This window comes from Myotis lucifugus, unplaced genomic scaffold (assembly GCF_000147115.1).
Source record: "Myotis lucifugus unplaced genomic scaffold, Myoluc2.0 scaffold_18, whole genome shotgun sequence".
Lineage (NCBI taxonomy): Eukaryota > Metazoa > Chordata > Mammalia > Chiroptera > Vespertilionidae > Myotis > Myotis lucifugus.
In genome coordinates, this window is record NW_005871066.1 from 1,728,835 (window position 1) to 1,750,129 (window position 21,295).

General features: G+C 47.2%; 1 protein-coding gene across 1 annotated transcript in view; it reads left to right on the forward strand.

The window, feature by feature from the left end:
• ELMO1 (engulfment and cell motility 1) overlaps positions 1-21,295 on the forward strand; it is a 315,463-nt gene that overhangs the window by 9,401 nt on the left and 284,767 nt on the right. The window contains exons 3-4 of the mRNA XM_006085322.3: positions 11,472-11,512; positions 12,471-12,543. Coding sequence (XP_006085384.1) covers positions 11,472-11,512; positions 12,471-12,543 — 114 coding nt within the window. The remainder of the gene's footprint in view (positions 1-11,471; positions 11,513-12,470; positions 12,544-21,295) is intronic.

A 21,295-nucleotide genomic window follows, 5' to 3' on the forward strand; every position in this document is an offset into this window, starting at 1 on the left:
TTAGAAATCTTAGAAATGAAAAGTATATATACGGAAGGACAAACATAAAAATAAAAATAATACAGAAAAGTAAAAACGAACACGTAACTCTAGAATGGATTTGGCTAAAGAGAGAATCTATAATTTAGGGGGTGGAAATGAGAAATTTATCCAGAACACAGCCCCCAAAATAAAGGAATGAAAAGCTATGAGTGTGGCATTGTGCTTTCAGAGAATGACAGTTTGAGAATTGTTTTGTGAGAGGTAAAATCAAGAGGATTAATTGGATAGCTATTGCTGTAGCCTTGGCAAGAAGTGATCATGTCATGGCCCAGGGCAGTGATAGGGGAAATAGAAAGAAGTGAGACACATGTCTCATCAAGACATATGTGAAGATTAAATTGACAGGAAATTGATGATTGATTATATGTAGGGTGATAAGGGAGGATAAAATGTTAAAGATGATTCTAAGATTTCTTGTATGAACATCTGGGCAAAGGGTGGTGACAGCTACCGAGATAGAAAAAAAATAGTGGAGGAATATTTAGGTGGACTCAAATTCTTCATGGAAACCTTACAAATGGGTTCAAGAAAATAAGCAGATATCTATATGGTTGGACCTCTTATAGATTTTTAAAAAAATGTTTTTATTGATTTCAAAGAGGAAGGGAGAGGGAGAGAGAGATAGAAACATCAATGATGAGAGAGAATCATTAATCAGCTGCCTCCTGCACACCCCACACAGGATGGAGCCTGCATCCCGGGTATATGCCCTGAGCGGGAATCAAACCGGGACCTCGTGGTTCATAGGTCGATGCTCAACCACTGAGCCACCGCAGCCAGGCTCCTTTTGATTTTTCTTCGGGTTTTGGTACACTGGCCAATGTGTCCACTTAAGTGGTCTCTTGGCCTCCATTCACACTTAATTATGTCAATTATGTCACTTTGCTGCTTAAAAACCTGATGGGTCCAAATCATCAAGAGTTGTCTGTAGGATTTAGACATTTTTGCCTCTAGCTTGCCCTTTTAGAGACATCTCTCTCATACATATGCCATTGTCAACTCCTCCACACGAACGTAGCCATGCCATTGCATTTGCTGAGCCTCCACCAGAAGTGCCCTAAGCGATCCAAATAGCATCTATTTTTAATTGCTTCTCTGTGCCCACAGGCAGGATAAAGAAGAAGGTTCAGAGAGCCAACTCTGAGATGGACTTGGCAGGCCTGGAGCACACACAAGAAGGGTGGGGACCATTAATGTTGGTTACAAGTCTATTTCCTGGCAAACTAGAAGATGATGAATACAAGTTAAAAATTGGGAAAGAGAGTTTTGGGGTAAGATTTAAGTTTAACTTGTACACACACAAGTTAAAATTACTCGAGACAGAAGGGAACAGCCGAGAAGTTAGGGCGGGGGGTGTTGATTTTGAGCATCAAAAGTGAGGAGGAGGAGACAGAATTCTTCCATTGGGTAGTTACAGTGCTGACTTAGCATTTCATCATAATTTGTGTGGATAACGCATGAGCAGGATCAGCTACTAGTCTCATGCTAGTGCTGTAACACTGAGCTTTAATAACGTCTATCAAAAAATCACTTTGTGCTAGCAACCAGGATACCCAGAATTCCAGCGTCCTTCCCTCCAGCTTTTATCTCTGGGCACTTGGGCTTGTTGTTCCTGGTTGCCAGCACTATGGAGCTGAGGCTGGGTTAAAGAGGAAAGGTCTGGGATTATACAGGCCTGGGTTCAAATTCTGGCTTCCTCACATGTGTATGAGGCTTTGAGCAAGTTACTTGACGTCTTGAGATCTTCATACAGTTTTCTCATTTGTAAAGTACACTGGGAAATGGCTCTCTGGTAGTCACTCAATGACTAGTTGCTATTACTATTATTATTATTATTATTATTATTATTACCACCCAAAGAGCTGGCCAAGTGAAATGTCATGACATGTCAAAGGTAGGTGGGTTGATGACATGTCAAAGGTAGGGGAGTTTTGAGAAAGTGTTTGAGGTTGTGGCCTTTGCTTACGTATTCTGACTCTTCCGGAAGAGCCTGTTTTTCATTCTTCAAGGCTGGGGTTCAGGCTCAGGTTGCCATTGTCACACTCGTAGGATAGATATTTGAGACTTGGAAGCCCATGTCCCTTCACTACTTGCTGAAAGTTATCTCAGCACATCCATTACATTGAAGAAAGAAGGCTGAATTGGCATTAATGCATCCATCACAGTCAGGTAAACCAGCTCCATGGCTAAGAGAGACAAGAAGCATAAGGGGAAAAATGAAATAAAAATGTGAACTCACTTCTTAATGCTCCCTTGGCCAGCAGTTCCTCTCAGCATTCTTTTGATTGCTGCACTACATCCAATCTCAGCTTCTTTGCAGTTAATAAACCATCATAATCTTGTGTTTAAATTGAATCTGAATCCTAATTTGCCTTCAGAGCTTATCTGGCTTTCTCATATCTACTCACCTGCTATGATAATCCCCTATCTATCAGAGTCCACAGTCCACAATTACTTGTTTATCCTACTCAGCCGGTCTGACATTTTATTTTTAAATATCTCTCTCTCTCTCTCTCTCTCTCTCTCTCTCTCTCTCTCTCTCACACACACACACACACACACACATACACACACACACGGTTAACCTTCCACATATGAACTAGAAGCAAATAACTAACAAGACTATTTCCCTTGAGTGAAGGGAAGAGGCCCATAAGATCTGAATTCATTCACAGTGTGAGTCACTCATTTCTCCATGGAAAAGGACGCTGCCTGCAGGGGTGGGGTGGGGTGGGGTGGAGGAAAATGGCATGTCAGCTGGTCTCGAGTCATCTGGGAGCGCTTCCTGGCAAAGGCTGACATCAGGAAGGTGGAGAGGGATACAGGAATGAGGAAATTGGTGGCAGTAGCTACCCAAGATATTGACATTTCCGGGAAAATTTTGTTCCTTATGTCCCTGAAAACATTGATCTTGGGACAATATGAAATAGTCAAGGACTAGGAAGAAGAACACAAAAGATATTTGATATTAGTGTTTTTTTCATATGTTGTCTATCTCTATAATTTTGACATTTTCTAAAATTGCACTTTTTCTTCAGTTGAATGGAAATACCATTTTTTTCTGAGTAGAAGTATATCTGATACCTAAAAGAGAAAGGTGTGTCTAGTTGTCTTTAATCCACTAATATGGCAATTTTCAACCTTTTTCATCTCGGGGCACACATAAATTAATTGCTAAAATTCTGCAGCACATCAAAAAATATACTTTTTGCCAGTCTGACCAAAAAATAAGTATAATTTTGGTTCATTCACACCAGATGGCTATTGTTGTGTTGGCGTGTTGTCATATTTTTATTTGACAGTCTAAGGGAAAAGAGGTCCATGCCCTTGACTGAGTAGTCAGATGTCGCATGTTTAAAAACTCCTGCAGCACACCAGTTGGAAATCACTGCACTACCACACGAGACTGCTAATTACTTATGTCTTTTTCTTTTACACAGTCCAGTAATTCTTATGACACAAAGATTGTGCTTGATCTTGCTAAAATCTAGTATTTCATTAGTTTGATGAAGCTGAAACATGTCATTTTTAGTAAACCATTTTGACGTGAATCATCATTTGTCAAGAAAAAGGTGGCACAGCCTGTCATCTTTCAATTTTTAAAATTATCGTGATCCTTGGTGTTCCAGCTTGGGCGGCGTAGTTGAGCCCCTTTGTCATTTGTGACAGTCACTGAAATCCTGCGTCAATGATTCACTGTGGAACTGTTGTCAACCTACTTCTTTCCAAGAACCAGCTAAATTTGCCTCAGGAAAGCGTGGTTTTGTCATCATCTTTCGGATTACTCAGGCCTCTATTAGAAAAACAGAGTATGCGTACACAGTTCTCAGAACGCATCAGGTTCCTCCGTCTAAAGGGATGTGGCTTGGAAGCATGGGAAGTAGTCAGAGGGCTCCTCGGAGGAAGAATGGAGCCGGCGTCAGATGACTGGTGTCACTGACACGATGTCTGGAGGCGCCAGCAGGGACCAGGTGGGACGTCATGCATTCAAGTTGCTCTCAGCCACATTCTGGACTAAATCGTAGTGAACATTCATCTCCCTTCTCAGAGGTATCCCGACTCGTGGAAACCAGTTTCTTTTCTTTCTGGGGCAACGTTTCTCACAACTGCTGTGCAGAATATGTTCAGTGAATTCCCATCTGTAAAAGCAGATGAAATCCCAGTGCTGTGCTGCTCCCCTCAGAGTGTCAGGACCAGAGAAAGCCTTTTCATTGTCTAGGACCAGAAGCTTGAAGTCTCTGTGGAAACAGTTTTGCAGCGAAAGGCTGAGCGATGCTGGTCTGTGGAGGGCAGGTGTGTGGAGGGCATCTGGGGGCATCTGTCCTCCTCTGGCTGTGCTCCTTCTTTAGCCCCTTCCTGAGCTTTGGTGGCAGGTGGGGAGAGACCAGGAGAGAGGGAAAGAAGCTAGAAGTCTGAAAAGAGAAGATGTGTTCTTAAACATTATTCATTAATTGTTTGCCTTTCGGGCGCCTAGCAGCCACTCACCTGGCCGGTGGCAGAGGTATCTCAGTGGCAGTCTCTGCTCCGAAGCAAGTATAATCCAGTTGTCAAAAGAAAGGAAAATGAACCCGGCCCATGTGGCTCAGTTGTTGAGCGTTGGCCCAAGAACCAAGAAGTCATGGTTCAATTCCTGGTCAGGGCACATGCCCAGATTGTGGGCTCGATCCCCAGTAGGCGGGGGCGGGGGGGGGGTGGGGGGGGGAGAGGCAGCCAATCACTGTTTCTGTTTGTTTCCTTCCTTTCTCTAACATCAATAAAAATATATTTTATAAAAAAAAGGAAGGAAAGTGAGTTGGAGAATAAAAAACAGGATGTGACAAATGCCAAAGGCAGCACAGAGGGCTGGAGTCATTCAAGCAAGAAGGAAAAATTGGATATTTATTCACTTATTTAATGTTTCCAACCAACTTTTGAAAAATATACCTGCAAAGTATCCACCAGGTATTACCGGTGCGTAGGCAAGCTCTGTCCAGTGCTCTCTGTGCACCAGCTTCTATTCCAGGGTCTGGCACACGTCATCTCGATCTTCGCTACAGTGTGCGGGACACGGCCTTTATTCCCAGGAGAGGACGTGGAGCTTTGTGAGCAGGAGTGATGCGCCCAAGGTTCCAACGACAGGGCCTGCAGACCTCGGGGTTCAATCCGAAGAAGTCATTGTCCGGAGTTGTTCAAGAGCTCATGGTTGAGGAAAGAGAGAAGAGCCAGTTGTTGATAAAAAGCATTCTCAATGCTTTTCTGGGGTCCATCCACTTAGCGTCATCTCATAGGCATTAGTGTCCCCCACGTCATTACAAACATTTGAAATGAACACGCTTTTCACGAAGCCAGGCTTTCTTTGTGGGTGATGCCCATTTTAGGGCAGCCGTGTGCCTGAGAAGTGGATGTCAGAAGCAAGAACTTCAGCCCACAATCGTAGTTGCTAACACATCAGGATGGGGGTGCTACTGGCTCTACGGGCCGGTGCCAAGGCAGAAGTGGGGGCAGCAGTGGACGTGAGGGCTCCGGCTCCGAGGTGCGCATTCACGCTGGGTGAAGTCCCCAAGCAGGTGCCTGGCCAACAGACAGCAGCAGGTGTTTAAATAGGAACTGAGTTCATGAGAGGCTGGACGGGAGCAGACGGGGGGAGTGTGGGGTGCGGGGGGAATGATGAGGGACGACAGCTGGGCCATCCCCAGGGAGGGAGCCTCATGGCAGGCTGGCCTCACCACCTCCTAAATAAACAAGCAGGGACTCCCAAGGATGTTTCTTCCTGGGTGTCTCTCATAAGGAACCATGTGCTTGGGTGGGCGCGTGATCAATCTTTTATTTAACAGGTGAAAGGGAGGCAAGAGGAGGACCTCTTTCATGAGGAAGAGGATGCAGTGTTGAGCTGGAAGGGGAGGAGGGCATCCACATGGATTCTCGCCAGGACTTGCTGGAAATGCAGGGCCGGGCATGGAAGAAAGGTCGGAGTGGGAGGCGCGGATGCAGGAATTTATCAGGCGGGCATTTCATTAAAGTCAAGGGAGAGGGCGGAGGGGACGGCACAGGGCCAGCACCCACCCCGAGGAACAGAGAGAAGAGCGTGTTGCTGGAGACAGAGATGAAAAATGAATTCCTGGGGAACTCGACCATTCTCGGGAATCTAGCTGGTTTTGTGTAAGGAGCTAAAAAAAATCTTCCTGTGCTTTCTTATTATTTTTGGTAAATTGAGGTAAATAAAGGAATTCTTTTGGAGAAAAAGTTAAAAAGGGAGGAATAAATCAACAAAAACAACAAAAAGAGCTGCTCCTTGAACATAACTGTTGGCACATGGTACTTTGCCAACAATTTGTAGGGAAATGCATGCTTTGCTTGACAAATAAAAATATTTCTGCTGACATTAAATTTTTATAAAGTGAAGAAGTACTCTCCTAGGTTGCCTAAGGGAACAGGGAAGAAAATGCGTTTTGGGTCTAACATGCACACAATCCCTGGTCCCTTGCACAAAGAAATCTATGACAACTGTCTACCCTCCTGCTTATCTTTAAAACCAGCTTTTCCCGTTTCAGCTCACTGTGAGTCCTAGAAAGTAATCTTGACCTTCAAAACAGGTAGGAGAGGGTAAAAGAGGGGATAAATGGTGATGGAAGGAGACTTGACTTGGGGTGGTGAGCACAGATGATGTATTATAGAATCATACACCTGAAGCCTATATAATTTTTTTAACCAACTAGAGGCCTGGTGCATGAAATCATGCATGGGTGGGGTCCCTCAGCCTGGCCGGGATGGGGGCCGATTGGGGCCTTCTCGCCCAGTCCTGACTGGGAGAGGTACCCCGGGGGAGGGACCGTGGGAGGTTGGCTGTGTGAGCGCACTGACCACCAGCGGGCAGCTCCTGCATTGAGTGTTTGCCCCCTGGTGGTCAGTGCGCATCATAGTGACTGGTGGACTGGTTGTTCGGTCGCTTAGGCTGTTATATATATAGATATCTCCTTAATAAATTCAATTTTTAAAAAACCCCACAAAAACAAAGAAAAAAAACAAAAAGCTTAAGGAATTTAGTTACAATGTTTATAAGTTAAGAAAACATACTCAGGCAGTGAAAATAATTTTGCCTCAGTATTCTAAATCCAGATATATCCAAATAGAGTATAGAATTTCATTTTTCTTTAGGGTTTATGGAGTCACAGGGAGAAAAACCAGTTTTCATCCTTTTAGACCAAATTTTCTTTTCTCCTGGCCGTTTTTCTCTCAGTGAGGTGAAAGGGAGATTATTCAGCGGGCCTGCAGGAAGCTATCAAGGTGTGGCCCTTGTCACTACTCCTATGTCTTAGGGAACCGGGCAGATAGGCGCATCCTGGTTAACCCAGCAAACAGGAAGCAAAGTGCTGCAGAGCCAGGGCAATGCTGGGAGTGGGATCAGTCGCTGAGCTCCTGTCCCACCGAGGGCTCTCTATGGGCATTGATTCCAGAAGAGTGTTTTCTTCCGGGGTGTCTGGCTCAGTCCCTGCTTATGGAAGGTGTGCTGATCACCTGTGTGGCCTTGCTAAGGGATGGGGACAGTCACTTGATTGGTACCTGTTTTGTCACCTGTTGAACTATACTCTCCATCAGCTGCCTCGCTCAGGGCTCTTCCAGGCCGTGAATCACGCAACCCCTTGGCGAGGGGTCTGTGCAGGCAGCAGCGACAGCCCTCACACGTCCACCAGTTTAGAGCCAGCAGCTGCCTCCAGCCCAGCAGTGGCGGGTGTGGTAGGACGTGGGGCACAGGGTACTGATGAATCCAGGCCGTCCTTCCAAATAGTTGGCTTTATATCAAGCCTTTTTTTTTTTAAAGGAAAGTTAGCGAGTGTGTGGATTCCCATTTAGCAGGAGTGTATTGAGTCTCTTAGATCCTATTGGCACCTATGCACCGTGGAAACTGGTACTGAGTGAAGGAGGAGGTACAAAGATGCGTTAAAATGCCGTGTTCTCAGAGACAAGAAGGTACAAGAGGTACAGAAGTCCTTGGGAGTACTTCCTACAAAGAGGCTGTGGTCTCTCTCTCTGGGGAGACCAGGGACATGTGCTTAGAGGGGGTGGCTTTGATATGGATATTAAGGATCCCTAGAGTTCATTGTTAGAGATGGAGCAGAAAGAAGAGAGGGACATTTCAGCAAATACAGTGAATAAAGTGTAAGTATGGAGAACACACACACACACACACACACACTATGTAGTTGGTGGTCATTGGGGATCTCTGGGGGATATTGGAGCAAAAGACTGACATGAGCAAAGTTTGAGGGGAAGTTCTAATTTTGCCTAATTACAGTTAAAGTGAGGATTGGAAAGAAAGAAACTTGGAGATGTGTAGATTCAAATCTATAGGGGTCTGGTGATGGGATCCCGGGGAGAGTTCTTAACAAAGGTGGTGACGAGGTCTGGAAAGGACAAAGGAGAGAGAAGCTATGGAGGAAGTAAGGATGAGCCGCAGTGTCTTGTAAACGTGACTATCACAGAATAGGGCAAAGCGAAGGAGAAGGCAGGTCCTCTGGAAACGTACATGGAAGAACTGCCAAAAGTAGGAGCTTATGGAAGGTAGGAATCTGAGGTTGACGTGCCAGTGGAGCATTTGATGGGACACGCGTGGCAAGTGGTCCTCAGGAAAGGCGCTGGGGCTGGAAAGTAGGATTAAGGATGACGAGATTAGGGAACGATTCATGCGATAGCAGGAGTTGGAATGAGGGGCATCAGGACTTTATAAGGCTGGTTAGGAGGTGAGAAGTAATAATGTGAACATCACAGAGGAAAATGCGACACAACCTTGTAAACAATTTGACCTGGAAATTAAGGAAGTAAAGGTAATGAAGCCCCTGGCAATAGTGGAGTTACAACAAGACGGTCGTCATGGTGGGGGGTGGAGGGCATTGGGGATGCGCTATGTTGGGGTAGAGTGATGGGTAGTGAATGGTGAGAATGATGAGTTTTGTTTCATATTTAAATAAGATGCCCGAAGGAGAGTTAAAACGCTATGTTTAACAAGCTGTCAAAGATTTGCAAGAGAGGGTTCTGGGACCAGAATAGATTTAGGGCAGTCAAAGTGAGTGAGGAACTGACCAATTAAGTAAAAGCAGAGACACAAGAACAGAAACACGGAGCTTGGAAGCTAGAGGTCAAAGAGAAACAAGGAAGGGTCTCCTGGATTTTGTTGAATTGGTTATAAAATAGGAAAACGAAGAAAATACAACACAAGCGCTGGAAAGAGGGTGTCAGAAAGAAGGTAGTAGTGATGGTGTCAAGTTAGATGGACGGATTAAGGGAGATGAGCACTGTGAGAGTCATTACAACTAGGTGTGGGCGGTGGAAGCTAATGTTTCCTTGGAGCAGGTGGAAGAATGGAGGGACAGGTGTAGGAAGTGGCCCGTGGGACCAGCCTCATCCTCCCATGTCATCATCTCAGTAGGTGAGGCTGCACAACGGGTGCTTCATGTTCAGTTAACTGATTCCTTTTCGTCTGTGGTGTAAGAGTTTTTCTTTAACCTTTCTCTAGTAAATCTTTAAGCTTGTTTTTTCCATGGTCTTTACTACTTCCTTCTATCCATCTTCAGAATGTCCTAGATGTAATCGTTCTAGAAGCCCACAGGCTTCTGTCTTTTCAAATTTGATTCTGAGTCTATGATTCAGATCTGAATTAGAATCCCAGAAGTTCCTCTAGGAGACCTCAACTGGGAAGTCAGATTCCGGGAGCTGTGATTTCAGGTGCCTTTTCCTACCTTCATAGCAATACTTCCTTGGCCTGATCTGTTGTTTCCATGTCATTTAAGACTGAAATCCAGCTCTGTTACTTATGTTTCATTTTGGAGGGTGCAAGAAGTGAGATTAGGGGTCTCAGAGACCGATTGGTCTTCATGAAATGCTGAAAGGTCAAAATCTTTGTCTTACGAGAGAAGTTTTGTTCCTACAGTTTTTTGTTCATTTGGTTTGCCCCTTAACTTACAGCTAAATCCATAAACAACGGAGAAATGTTCGCAAAGGCCTCGTACTAATGTGACATGTAACTTCATGGTAGAGCCCGATCCCCATTTCTAATCTTATTCTAAAGGAGACCAACTCAGGATGGCAAGAACACCCCACCATCTTTCCCCCAGTCTAGGTCCTTCTTTCCCCCACTTGTTCATAGTTGTGGGCAGACATGACTCAGTCATAGAGGCTGGACCTCCAGTGGGAGGGGGTCATTGGAGCAACACCAAGAACAGAGTTGGAGCTCTGGGCAGGGCTGGAGGGCCTTAGAAAGGACTACAGTGTTCAGAATTCATAGGAGGGTGGATATGGCAGCATTGTGTCCAAGGACAAAGATACAAGAAGGAAATGGAGCTCTTCTAGTGACATGATTGTGTCTTTTGCCCTTCGTATTAATTCTAATGTAATTTTATTTAAGTTAATTATATCACTGCCCCAAGGAGTGAGCAGGCCCTATGCCCATTTTACAGATAAACTAGTTTGAGGTTCAGCAAATGAAGGAAGTTGTAGGTCCAACTGCAGGCAAGTTGACGAGCTAGGATTGGAACTGGTCCTGCTTGGCTCCGAAGTCCTTCTCCACACCACTTTGCCCTCAGAGGGAAGGGACTGAAACTTCTATGTAGACAGATTTTCATGGTGTATCTGAAAACCTTGAACCACGTGTGTCTTTCTTTGATTTCTCTTCCCCATTTGTTTTTGGTCTGTAACTCGTTCTTTTGGTTGACACCCCAGGAGACAGACAGGGTCTGTTTGCATCCAAAACAGAAAATGTTTCCACATCTCTGGGCGAGCTGTGTGCCTCCCCGCATTCCTTCCATTTGGAGGCGGGCAGAGCGCAGCTGTGGCTGTGAGGCAGGGGGACCAGCTGTGCCAGCTGCCAGTTGACACCAGGGCACATGCTGTCTTGGTCCCATTGCTCGCGTGTGCCCAGCTCAAGTGGCTGTGTGATTGGCGTTTGTCAGTGCCACGGATGTGGAAAGAATTCTATGCGCTTGGGAGGAAAAATTTCACAATACCTCCTATTTCATGTGCCACATGTTCCATAAAAATATCACGAGTCCATGCTTGTTTGCGCACAAGCAGGCTGCTGGTAGCCCGACCCATGGCCTCTGAGGAGTTCTGGTTATCATTGACCTTGTAGGCCTTCGTGGCTTCTGAGATCTTTGAACCAAGCTGTGTTTTCATCCTGATTTTCACGTGGCCGAGTTGCAGATGGTGTATATTTTGTTCAACTTATACTATTTAATAGAGGAAAGTGCCACCGGGGTCATCAGTCATTAGCATATGTGGCAGTGATGGCGGCAGGTGATTGCCCTGAGAAAAGCAACGGCTTCTTCAGAACAGCCAAGAACAGCAAGTGGAAAGTCTCCTTGCTTAGAGATCTCCACTCACCTTCTGCTTCTCCTTTTTTAAACATTTCAAATGATGAAATGAAACTAACAGTGTTTCCTTTTTTTGCTATTTTGCAGAAAAAACCACTGTCCGCGATAATAAAGGAAGTCTGTGACGGGTGAGTGTTGTTACTCAGGATTCACCTGAGGGGCTCCGGGCCACAGCTTGAGGGGCAAATAGAATATTCCCGTGTGATGGTCAGATATCACTCATAAGTCACCCCTCGACCTGCCCAAAGACACCCCGAACGCCTACGTGAGATGTGCATGCCTCTTTCCACGGAGAGGTTACCTTGTTCCCCAACGAGAAGGTGTGCACTGGCGGTGTGGGTACCTCGGCGGGGGGAGGGCAGGCTCTGTTTATTGTGAGAAGTTGCGCTCACCCATCAGTCTCAACAGGGAGCGGCCTAACGTTCCGGAGTTAAATGCTCACTTCATTTGGTATCAGCGGAGGGCCACGCAGGCCCCCGTAAAGAGGAAAGCATGACACAAGTCAGCGGCCACTCTGCTGCCCGTGGACGGCACAGCAGCGCGCTTTCCCACTTCTCTTTGGCCGCGCACACAGTCAGGGGAAAGCGCATACTAGCTGCTTGTGTGTTTTTCTCTCTTAAAACAGAACTGTGGATAGAAAGGTACCTGGGATTTACTTAAGATCCAGGATACTTCACTAGAATGTTCCAATTTGCAGCAAGCCAGAGTGATTGGGAATTGGAGAATGCAGAGGCAATCAAAATGCAACGGTTATCAAAAGCTTAAATTACATTCATTTCCTTTGTTTTCCCGTCTCTGCTCCACGCCTTCAACATAGGGAGGAGTGTAACTTTATATTTAAACATCACCCCTGCCCAAAGCCATGAAGGTGAAATGCTGCAGTGAGCAGGGGGCTTGGAATGAAACCTGGGCGGGCCTCAGGGGGAAAGAACGGGTCTTAGGGTGACAGGCGGGCTGATATCATTTAGAATTAGCAACCACGTTGTGGGGTGTGTAATAGGGTGTCCAATTCCTCTACCTCTACCAAACTAACAATTAAAGTGACCGTTTACTGGTTTTCTGACTAGTTCATGCTTATATTTTCAGGTGGTCCCTGACCAACCATGAATTCTTCGCTCTGCAGCATGCCGACAGCTCAAACTTCTACATCACGGAAAAGGTAGGTCTGCCCGGGATTGAATCCGGGACAATTAGCCTTTAAGGAAGTTAAAACATGAGTGCTGTTTCCTCTGCTCAGGACCATACTGGTCTACAGTTCACATCGACCCTCCACAAAGTGGAGTCTGCACAGCAAAGAACTGCCCCGTCAGTACTACCCGGCGGCATTTAGCCCATCCAAGAGTGGAGACCACCTAGGTGTCCATGTCCCGTGTTAGCAACTGCACTTACTTCTACCAGCGAGGTCACTCATTTTCTCTCTCATTGCATGGTTGAAGCATTAATGGGACCCTTGATGACAGCCTAGCTCCCTTTCACGACATTTCCCCCAGCAATGCCTAAACCCTCTTCAAGTGCTTGAAACAATGGCAAGAACTTTTTTAAGCTGGCGTTGTGCAGGCTCAGGTGTTCTGTGGCTTTGGGGAGCCCTGCTTCTTCTTGGTGATGTTTATGCTGTGGGGAGCTTGAAGTAGAGCAGGGGGTTGTGAAGACGATGGGGTCTCTGGCAGCTGGGAAATCAGTGGGAGAAGGGAAAACTGACCTTCATTCAGAACCTACTGGATGCCCGGAAGTGGGCCAGGCTTGTTACATCTGTTTGTTGATTTCTTCCTCGAGACTCACCCATGATGCACACAACACTGGCTTTTGTTGACAGTCAAGGAACTGAATCAAAAAAATCCAGTGGCTTGGTCAGCATCTCAGGGGTAGTGACCGAGAGAATCAAGAAGCAAGTCCACGTCTTTGTGCTTCCATCACTTTTCCTGTGGGGGTTTCTAGAGGAGCTGAGCATCCAGCTCGGTTTTATGGAGCATTCACTGAGATGCAAGGAGCCAACGTGGTCCTCGTGGAACATGTAACCTGGTGCCGTCGGCGGGGAGGAGGGGGCAGCTCCATGAGAAGTTTTCACCACAGCGAGGTGGACAGCGCGGGGACAGAAGTAAATGGAGAATGCTCTGGGAGGAGGGAGATTGGGGCGACCTCTGGCTTTGGGCTTTGTTCCTCCGTCAGTGGCCCCTAGAGTAACCCCAGGCTTACCCACAAGTCAAGTGATGGTGAAAGGTGGATGCAGTGGTGGGCCTTATGCCCACTGTGACTGCTCACTTTACATGAGAAGTGTGTGTGTGGGGGTGTGTGAGGGAGGAGCCACATATGAGTCGCCCAGGTTGGGGTCACAGCCTGGAAATGCTTCCAGAATTTGCCTTGTTCTGTCCGGATGCACACGGGAATTTTCATAACTCCTGTGCTTTCCTGGTCACCCGGTTGCTGGTGCTGAGAGTTAACGTTGGGACTAGACCTCCTGCCATGTTGTTAATGTGACTTGTTCCTTTGACTCACTCCATAGACACTTAGTTCCCTGTCCTCATGCTTCATTTTCTTAATATTTTTTATTTATTTTATCCTGCCTTCAGATAATCTACATGCTGCTCTTTGTAAGATAAAGAGGAGATAAGTAAGGTTCAGTGCTGGCAGGGAAATGTATTGCTGACGATCGATCGCCTTAAGCAGAAGACTCTCTCATTTCAACTTGGTTCACCTTTTAAAGGCAGCTAACATATTGTGACTTTGGGGTGTCATTGGAAAAGATTGGATGGTTCTCTACTCATTGAGGTATAATATGAAAAAGTGTAAAAATTTTTAAGTGATAAAATTATAGGACAGTCGAAGTTATAGTAGGGTTTTACAAACATCACCAGTTAGTGGATAATGCAATCAATTCAGTTCATTGTAATCGTATTAAAAATTGGAATAGATTAGATAGACTAGGTCAGAGTGTATCTCCTGCATAGCTTGTGAAATACTTGTGTCTTGTGCACACATGTATAACACATGGATTTGGGCTGGACTTTGACCCTGGGTTGTGGTCCACAGTCGCTGAGCCACACAGAGCCCTGCCTTTGATTAGCCTCTCTCAGCCTGTGTCCCCTGGTGGCTGTCCTGTCTTCTGTCACCATTGTCAGGGGACTGGAGTTCATTGGAGATTCCTAAGGACAGGATTCTCAGACTAGAGAACATAGCATCCCAGGGAGAACCTTTTAAAAATACATATTTTTAGACCCTGACCTGGGTGACTCATATGTAGCAGGCCTGGGGTGTGGCCCTGGGTTTGCATGCAGACAGCCCTCCTGGGGTCCTGGTGCAGGCACCCGGGGACCACCTGGCAGCCCTGTGCCCTGGGCCACTCTTCCGAAGAGGTGGGCTCTGTGCCCGTGAACGGAAGTCATGCACTAAGTTCGACCTAGGAGTGTGTTTGTGTGCAGCTGATTCTTGGAAAAATTTAAAAATTCATGCAGTATTTATGCTTTTGTTCTAATTAAAATTAACATAGACTCAGCCAATTTAAACTCCTCAGAATAGTAGGAAAATGATCATTTTATTGGGCATCCTAGTCATTTTCTGGGAAATTGTTCTGCTTGAGGAAGTTCTTCATGTTGAGTTTAAAAGGGGCTGCTACCTCCCCGGCCATCGTGGCTCAGTTGTTAAGCTTTGGCCCATGAACCAGGAGGTCACGGTTCAATTCCCAGTCAGGGCACATACCCGGGTTTTGCCCAGGAGTGGGCGTGCAGCAGGTAGCCAGTTGATGTTTTTATCTCTCTATCCCTCTCCTTCTCTCTCTCTAAAATCAATAAACATATATAAAATAAAATAAAATAAAATAAAAGGGACTGCCACCTAAGTCTGCCATTCCATCTGTCCCTCTTCAGTGGGCAGTGGCAGCAGAGATTATTCTTTTTAAAAATATATATATTTTTATTGATTTTAGAGAGGAAGGGAGAGGGAGAGAGAAATAGAAACATCAATGAGAGAGAAACATTAATCGCTGCCTCCTGCACGCCCCCTGGCATGAGCCCTGACTGGGAACCTAACCAGCTACCTCTTGGTTCATGGGTCAATGCTCAAATGCTCCACCATGAGCCACACCAGCTCGGCAGGGGTTGTTCTTTTAGTAAGAGTTTGAGGGATGAGGAGACTCATCTTCCCAATACTTTGTTTATAAATAAGATGTCACGCCCTTTCCCCCTGCAGCTGTTCCACAGCACTCCGCACTGCAGGGCAGGGAAGGGCCTCAAGCCGGGGTCTGCAGGGGCAGACCTGGGCTGCCTGCCGTCTGCCGTTAGGTCCAGGTAGCTCCTTGCAAGTTTTCCTAAAACTAGAGCCCATTTTCCATCTTTTCAGGCAATGTATTTAGCACGATCTTGGACACTTACAGCCCAGTGAGTTGTTAGGTAATACTTGCATCACCATGGTAACTGGTGACTGATGTTTGAAGCCTGTGTGTGTTCTTAGTTACTGATCTCCCCTTGTGTACCAGGTGGTCTCTTCCTCTGCCAGAGATCAGATGTGACCTGTCATTTTAAAGAAGAGCAGTTCCCCAGGCCCGGCAGCCAGCACAGGTTGTGGCCGGTGGACTGAGGCTGGAGCTCCCCAGGAAGGCCGCTCCCACCTGGCCCCAGCCCCATCTCCTTATTTGCTTATTGGCCCATTAGTTTCACTCTTTCCGTGCAGTGGGGGAGTGTCACATTGTCAAGCAGCGTTAAGCAGAAGTGTAGCATGCAAATGCCTTGGAGAAAGCTAAGTGTCAGCTATTCACAAGTTCAGATTCTGCCCCAGAGACTTTTGTATCTCACGGTTATGTCTGGGGGTGGGGGAGAGAATAAAAAATGAAAAGTGAATTGTGTATTTTTAGCTTTATTGAGGAATAATTGACAAAGTTGTAAGATCATGGTAAAGTGTACATCATGGTAATTAGATATGCCTATACATTTTGAAAGGATTCCTCCCATCTACCTAATTAGCACATCTATCACCTCATTTATTTATTTACTTATTGGGTGAGAACATGTAAGTTCTCCTTTCTCAGCAAATTTCAGTTCTATGCTACAGTGTTATCGACCATAATCACCGTATTTTATGTTACATCCTCCATATCCTCCATCCTCATTCATCTTACAGCTGAAGTTTGTACCCTTCTCCCAACCTCTCTCCATTTCTCTCAGCCCCTCAGCCCATGGCAACCACTTATCTGCTCTCTGTTTTTGTTTGACTTTGTTTTTAAGATTTTAGATATAAGCGATGCCCTGCAGTGTTTGTCTTTCCATGTGGGACTCATTTCTTGGCGTAATGCCCGCAGGGGCCATCCATGATGTTGAAAATGGCAGGATTTCCTTCTCCCTCAGGGCTGAGTAGTATTCCAGTGAGCACATACATACCACATCTTTCCTCATCCATCTGTCGACGGCCACTTAGGTTGCTTCCATGTCTGGGCTATTGTCAATGGTGCTTATATCTCTCTGGTAACCTTTTTTCATTTTCTTTGGATATATACCCAGAAAGTGGGGTTTCTGGTTCATTATGCTAGTTGTGTTTTTGATTGTTTTGAGGAACTTTCATCATACTGTTTCCCATAGTGGCTGCACCCATTTACATCCGCATCAAGAGGGCTCTCTTTCTTTTCAGCATCCTCACCAACTCTCTTTCTCCCCCCAACCCCCTTTTTAGATGATGGTCATTCTAACACGTGTGAGATAAACTCTCATTGTGGCTTTAATACATTGTGGCATTTTCCTGATTGTTAATGATCTTGAGCATATTTTCATATACTCATCAATCATTTGTATGCCTTCTTTCGAAAAATGTCTGTTTAGCTCTTCTGTCCATTTTAAAATTGGATTGTTTGTTGTTTTGCTACTGACTCTTGTGAGTTCTTTATATAATTTGGATATTAACCCCTTTGTCAGATATATGATTTGTACACACTTTTCTCTCATTTCGTAGCTTGCCTTTTCATTCCGGTCCATGGTTTCCTTTGCTGTGCAGAAGGTTTTTACTTGGATGTAGTCCTACTTGTTTACTTGTGTGGATTGCGTGTTAACTTCAAATATTCCAGTGGAATTTGTCTTCTGCGATGGAGAGGAATACGCATTGGCATTCTCTGTCCTCATTCCGGTCTGATGATGCGGGTATTATCTCCATTTTACAGCGAGGAATGTGAGACCCAGAGTGACGAGGCAGCAACTTGTTTAGGTCACTCGGATGGGCAGTGGTCAGACTGAGGCTGGGACCCAGGTGCCACCTCCTGGCGCCATCCTTCCCAGCACCTGGGCCCCCATACAGTTACGATGCCCTTTGTTTGCTGACGCAGCCAGTGATTCTGACCGTAACTGCCTCAAGAACTCAAAGGCAGGAAGTTACAGCCTGTGGCATTGGCGGCGAGCCTCAGCCTGTCGCTTCCTTATTCCTTAAGAGGGTACGTTAGAGGAAGTGTAACAGGCAGTCTCCCCCTCAGAGGGGCTAGCAAATGATTTTCACTTGCCTTTCGTGGGGATTATCTAATGGTCTAAGAGAGTATTAGAGCCCCCATAGCAGTCCTTGTAGGCAAACAGGAACCTGGCCTTGCCACCCCTAATTCTAAGCATGCAGGAGGCAGTTCCCAGGAGCAGGGCCTGGTGGGGATGTCATTAGCGGGTTGGGCAGCGTGGACCTTGAAGTTTTATCCCAATTTCAGAATGGCATTTGGTTTCCCTGCGAAGACCATCTTCATGTGGTCTCCCTCGCAGGGACTCCCATGTTGTGATATCAGCGGTAACCACGCCTGACCCAGGCCCTCTCTGCAAAGCTGGCCCCAGGGACCTGGGGCAGAGGTAGGGTTGTTTGAAGGGCACCCCTTCTATGCAGTTTCCATTTCCTCGGTACTCGGAGTTCTCAGGCCCCGAGCCCCCGAGCACCACGGGCAGACAGGCATGCACAACACCTGGGGCCTGGTGCTCCCCATCAGGTCAGGAGACTACTCCGTTACGTGGCGTTCAGTTCAGCTCTCACGCCCGAGTCCTGGGCTCCGCAAAGAGCTTAGTGAGGAGGATACGGTCCATTCTCCACGCTCTGCATCTCCAGGTCCAGGCGGGGAGCAGGTCCTGGAATGGACACAGGTTCTGAGGAAGGAGAGGCAGGAACCTTCTCCTTGGCTGCAGTTACCACGGCCAGCCGCGCTCTGAACATACTACATGAAAAGTCCCAGAGAACAGTTCTAAGTATTCACGTGTGTGCTGTTCTGAGAAGCCTGATGAAGTCTCACGCAGTCCCGCTCCATCCCACCTGGGATGTGACTCACCCCTCTCCTCGCTCTCCGCCCATTAGTCACCTGCTTGCATCCTGATGATCAGATCAGGTGTCACCGAGCTGTGCTCAGGTCGCCCTCCTTTTACCTAATAACAGCCCAGGGCGCAAGAGTAGTGATGCTGGCAGTTCCGACGCCTCAGAGAAGCCGCAAGTGCTTCCTTCAAGTGAGAAGGTAGAAGTTTCCAGCTTAATAAGGGAAGGGCACAGTCGCATGCTCAGGTGGCTATGGCAAGAAGGACTCATCTGTCCTGGAGACTGTGGGAAAGGAAGAATAAATGTGTGCTAGTTTGCTGAGAGAGCACCCTGCCACCCTCACATATCGATAATTGTTTTTTACAGTATATTGTTATAATTGTTCTATTGTATTATTGGTTATTATGAATCGCTCACTGTGCCCAAATTTATACATTAAACTCTAGCATAGGTGTGCGTGTATACGAACAGAGTATAGAGAGGGTTTGGTACTGCCCTTGGTTCAGGCCCCACTGGGGAGTCTTGGAACGTATCCCCTGTGGAAAGGGGAGTCTACTAGAAGAGAAAGGGCCCAGAGGGTCCTGGAGCAGGCTAGCTGAATTTGAATGGCATCTGATCGGAATTCTGAGAGACTAATGGGAAATGTAGTCCCTGAAAAACCACTCTTCTGGGAGCTTTAGGCACCTGGCAGGCCAGTGGGGAGTGATGGAGGGGGCGGGGGGAGGCAGTGACATTTGTGGAGGCTCACTGTGTGACAAGCGCTCAGCCACGTGCTCCCCGCGGACCGTGTTGTGTGGAATCTTCACAGTGAGCCCGTGGGCCGGGTTTGATTGTTCCACACTCCACATAGCAGAGGGCACGGCTGAGGCTCAGGGTGTGGGAGGCTCAGGGTGGGGGTGACGGCGTGGGCCTGGCCCAGGAAGTCTGCCTGCAGAGCCCCAACCAGAGCTCCGGGCTGTGCTGTGGACAGGCAGGCGTTTCTGAACTTTGCATCGCACGTCCGCAGCGGCAGGCCCCCAGGGCCTGGTCCTGGAGGTGGCAATCATCTCCCATCCTCTTTTCTCCTCCCTGTTTCCTCAGTGGCCAGTCCTCATTCACCACCTCTAAGTCCTCCCGAAAGCACTGCATTCTATGGACACCTTTGACCTAATAACAGCGATTGATCAGCATTGCTAATCCAAGTAACATGCCTTAGCCATCCCCCCAAAGTGCACACGTGTCGCCAGAGCCTCTCCCCACCTGGAAGGGAACGGGCCCTCGCTGTGGGGGCAGCTCAGCTCTGACCGGAGACGGTGGAGGGCACCTCCGGGCTGGGTCAGAGGACACGAGGATGCATGTCTCTGTTGGTCGCTAAACAAGATGAGAGCAGTGCTGTCCCCTGGCTATCTGAGGAGCTCTGTGATGCAAACAGTTCAGATGGATGCACGCATGTTTGCACGTCCAGCTCGCCTTTCTGGTGTGTGGCGTGGGCTGCCAGGGAAGGAGACGGGGCACCGCCCCGGCTCATCCGCCTCTGCCTGGTGAGGATCCTCAGGCCCAGGCAGCGCAGGGCCCCCTCGCTGCATCTCCTCAATGTGGCTCAGAGAGTGTGAGGTCCGGGGTATTTCCGGGAAGATTGGGGAATTTTCTTCTACTTTGAATATAATCTGAAAAGTGTAAAATTGTTTTTAAATGATAAGTTATACGGTCATAGAGGCAATAGTATTGTTTTTCAAACTGCAGGTTATTATTTATTAGTGGGTATAAAATCAGTTAAGTAGGTTGAAAGAGCATTAAAAATGGACTATAATAAAGACAAGGGTATGCTCCATGTGTCGTTTGCTGAAATATTTCTTTCATTTCACTCATGTAACACATGGGCAGTATTAGTTTTCACCCCGGCTTGGGTCAAAAATGTTTGCAAGTCACTGAACATCATTACAAGGGGGATTAAGAAGAAAAAATACAAGCGGCCAGTGGTTTAAGGAAGACACGTTTGGAGTGTGCTCTTCCCTGAAGAAAGTCACACACACACACACACACACACACACACACACACACATATACACACACCTGTACCACCACCAAACGACATCCAACACAGGCAGAGGCATGTGTCTCCCAGGGAACTGCCCTGCCCTGGCTCTTGGGAGGGGCCTCTCTGTGGCCTGGTGCCAGGGGTCCCTTCCCTACTGCCCCACAGCCAATTGGGACCAGAAGTTGACCCCGTGCCAGCCATGCAGGTCTTAGTTACTCTGATCACAGAGCTCTCCCTAGGACAGGCGGGCTCTGTCATCTGAGCCCAGGGTCCTTGTAAATTTCCGAACCGTCCACGTCCTGGGACGCATTCCCGGTTGTGCAAGATTCCCACGTTTGTTCCACAGGAGCCTCTGTTGCTGCCTCAGCAAACTACCCCCGCCAGATGTGACCAGCACGCTGCCACCTGGGACCTGGCCAGAGCCGCCAGGCCTGGCTCTCAAGCAGGCAGGATGAGCAAGGAAAGGTGTGCCTGCTTCCCCGTTGCCCTGTCCCTTGACTCCAAGCACTTCTCTCTGCTGCCCCTTGGCCCTCTCTGCCTCCTCTCTCACGCCTGCTGTCTGTATCTCCTTCGTTAGACGCCCAGGTCACCTGTGCCTGGCATGGAGGCCTTTCTCTTTTGACTTGTGACTGAGCCTGACTTCAGTAGG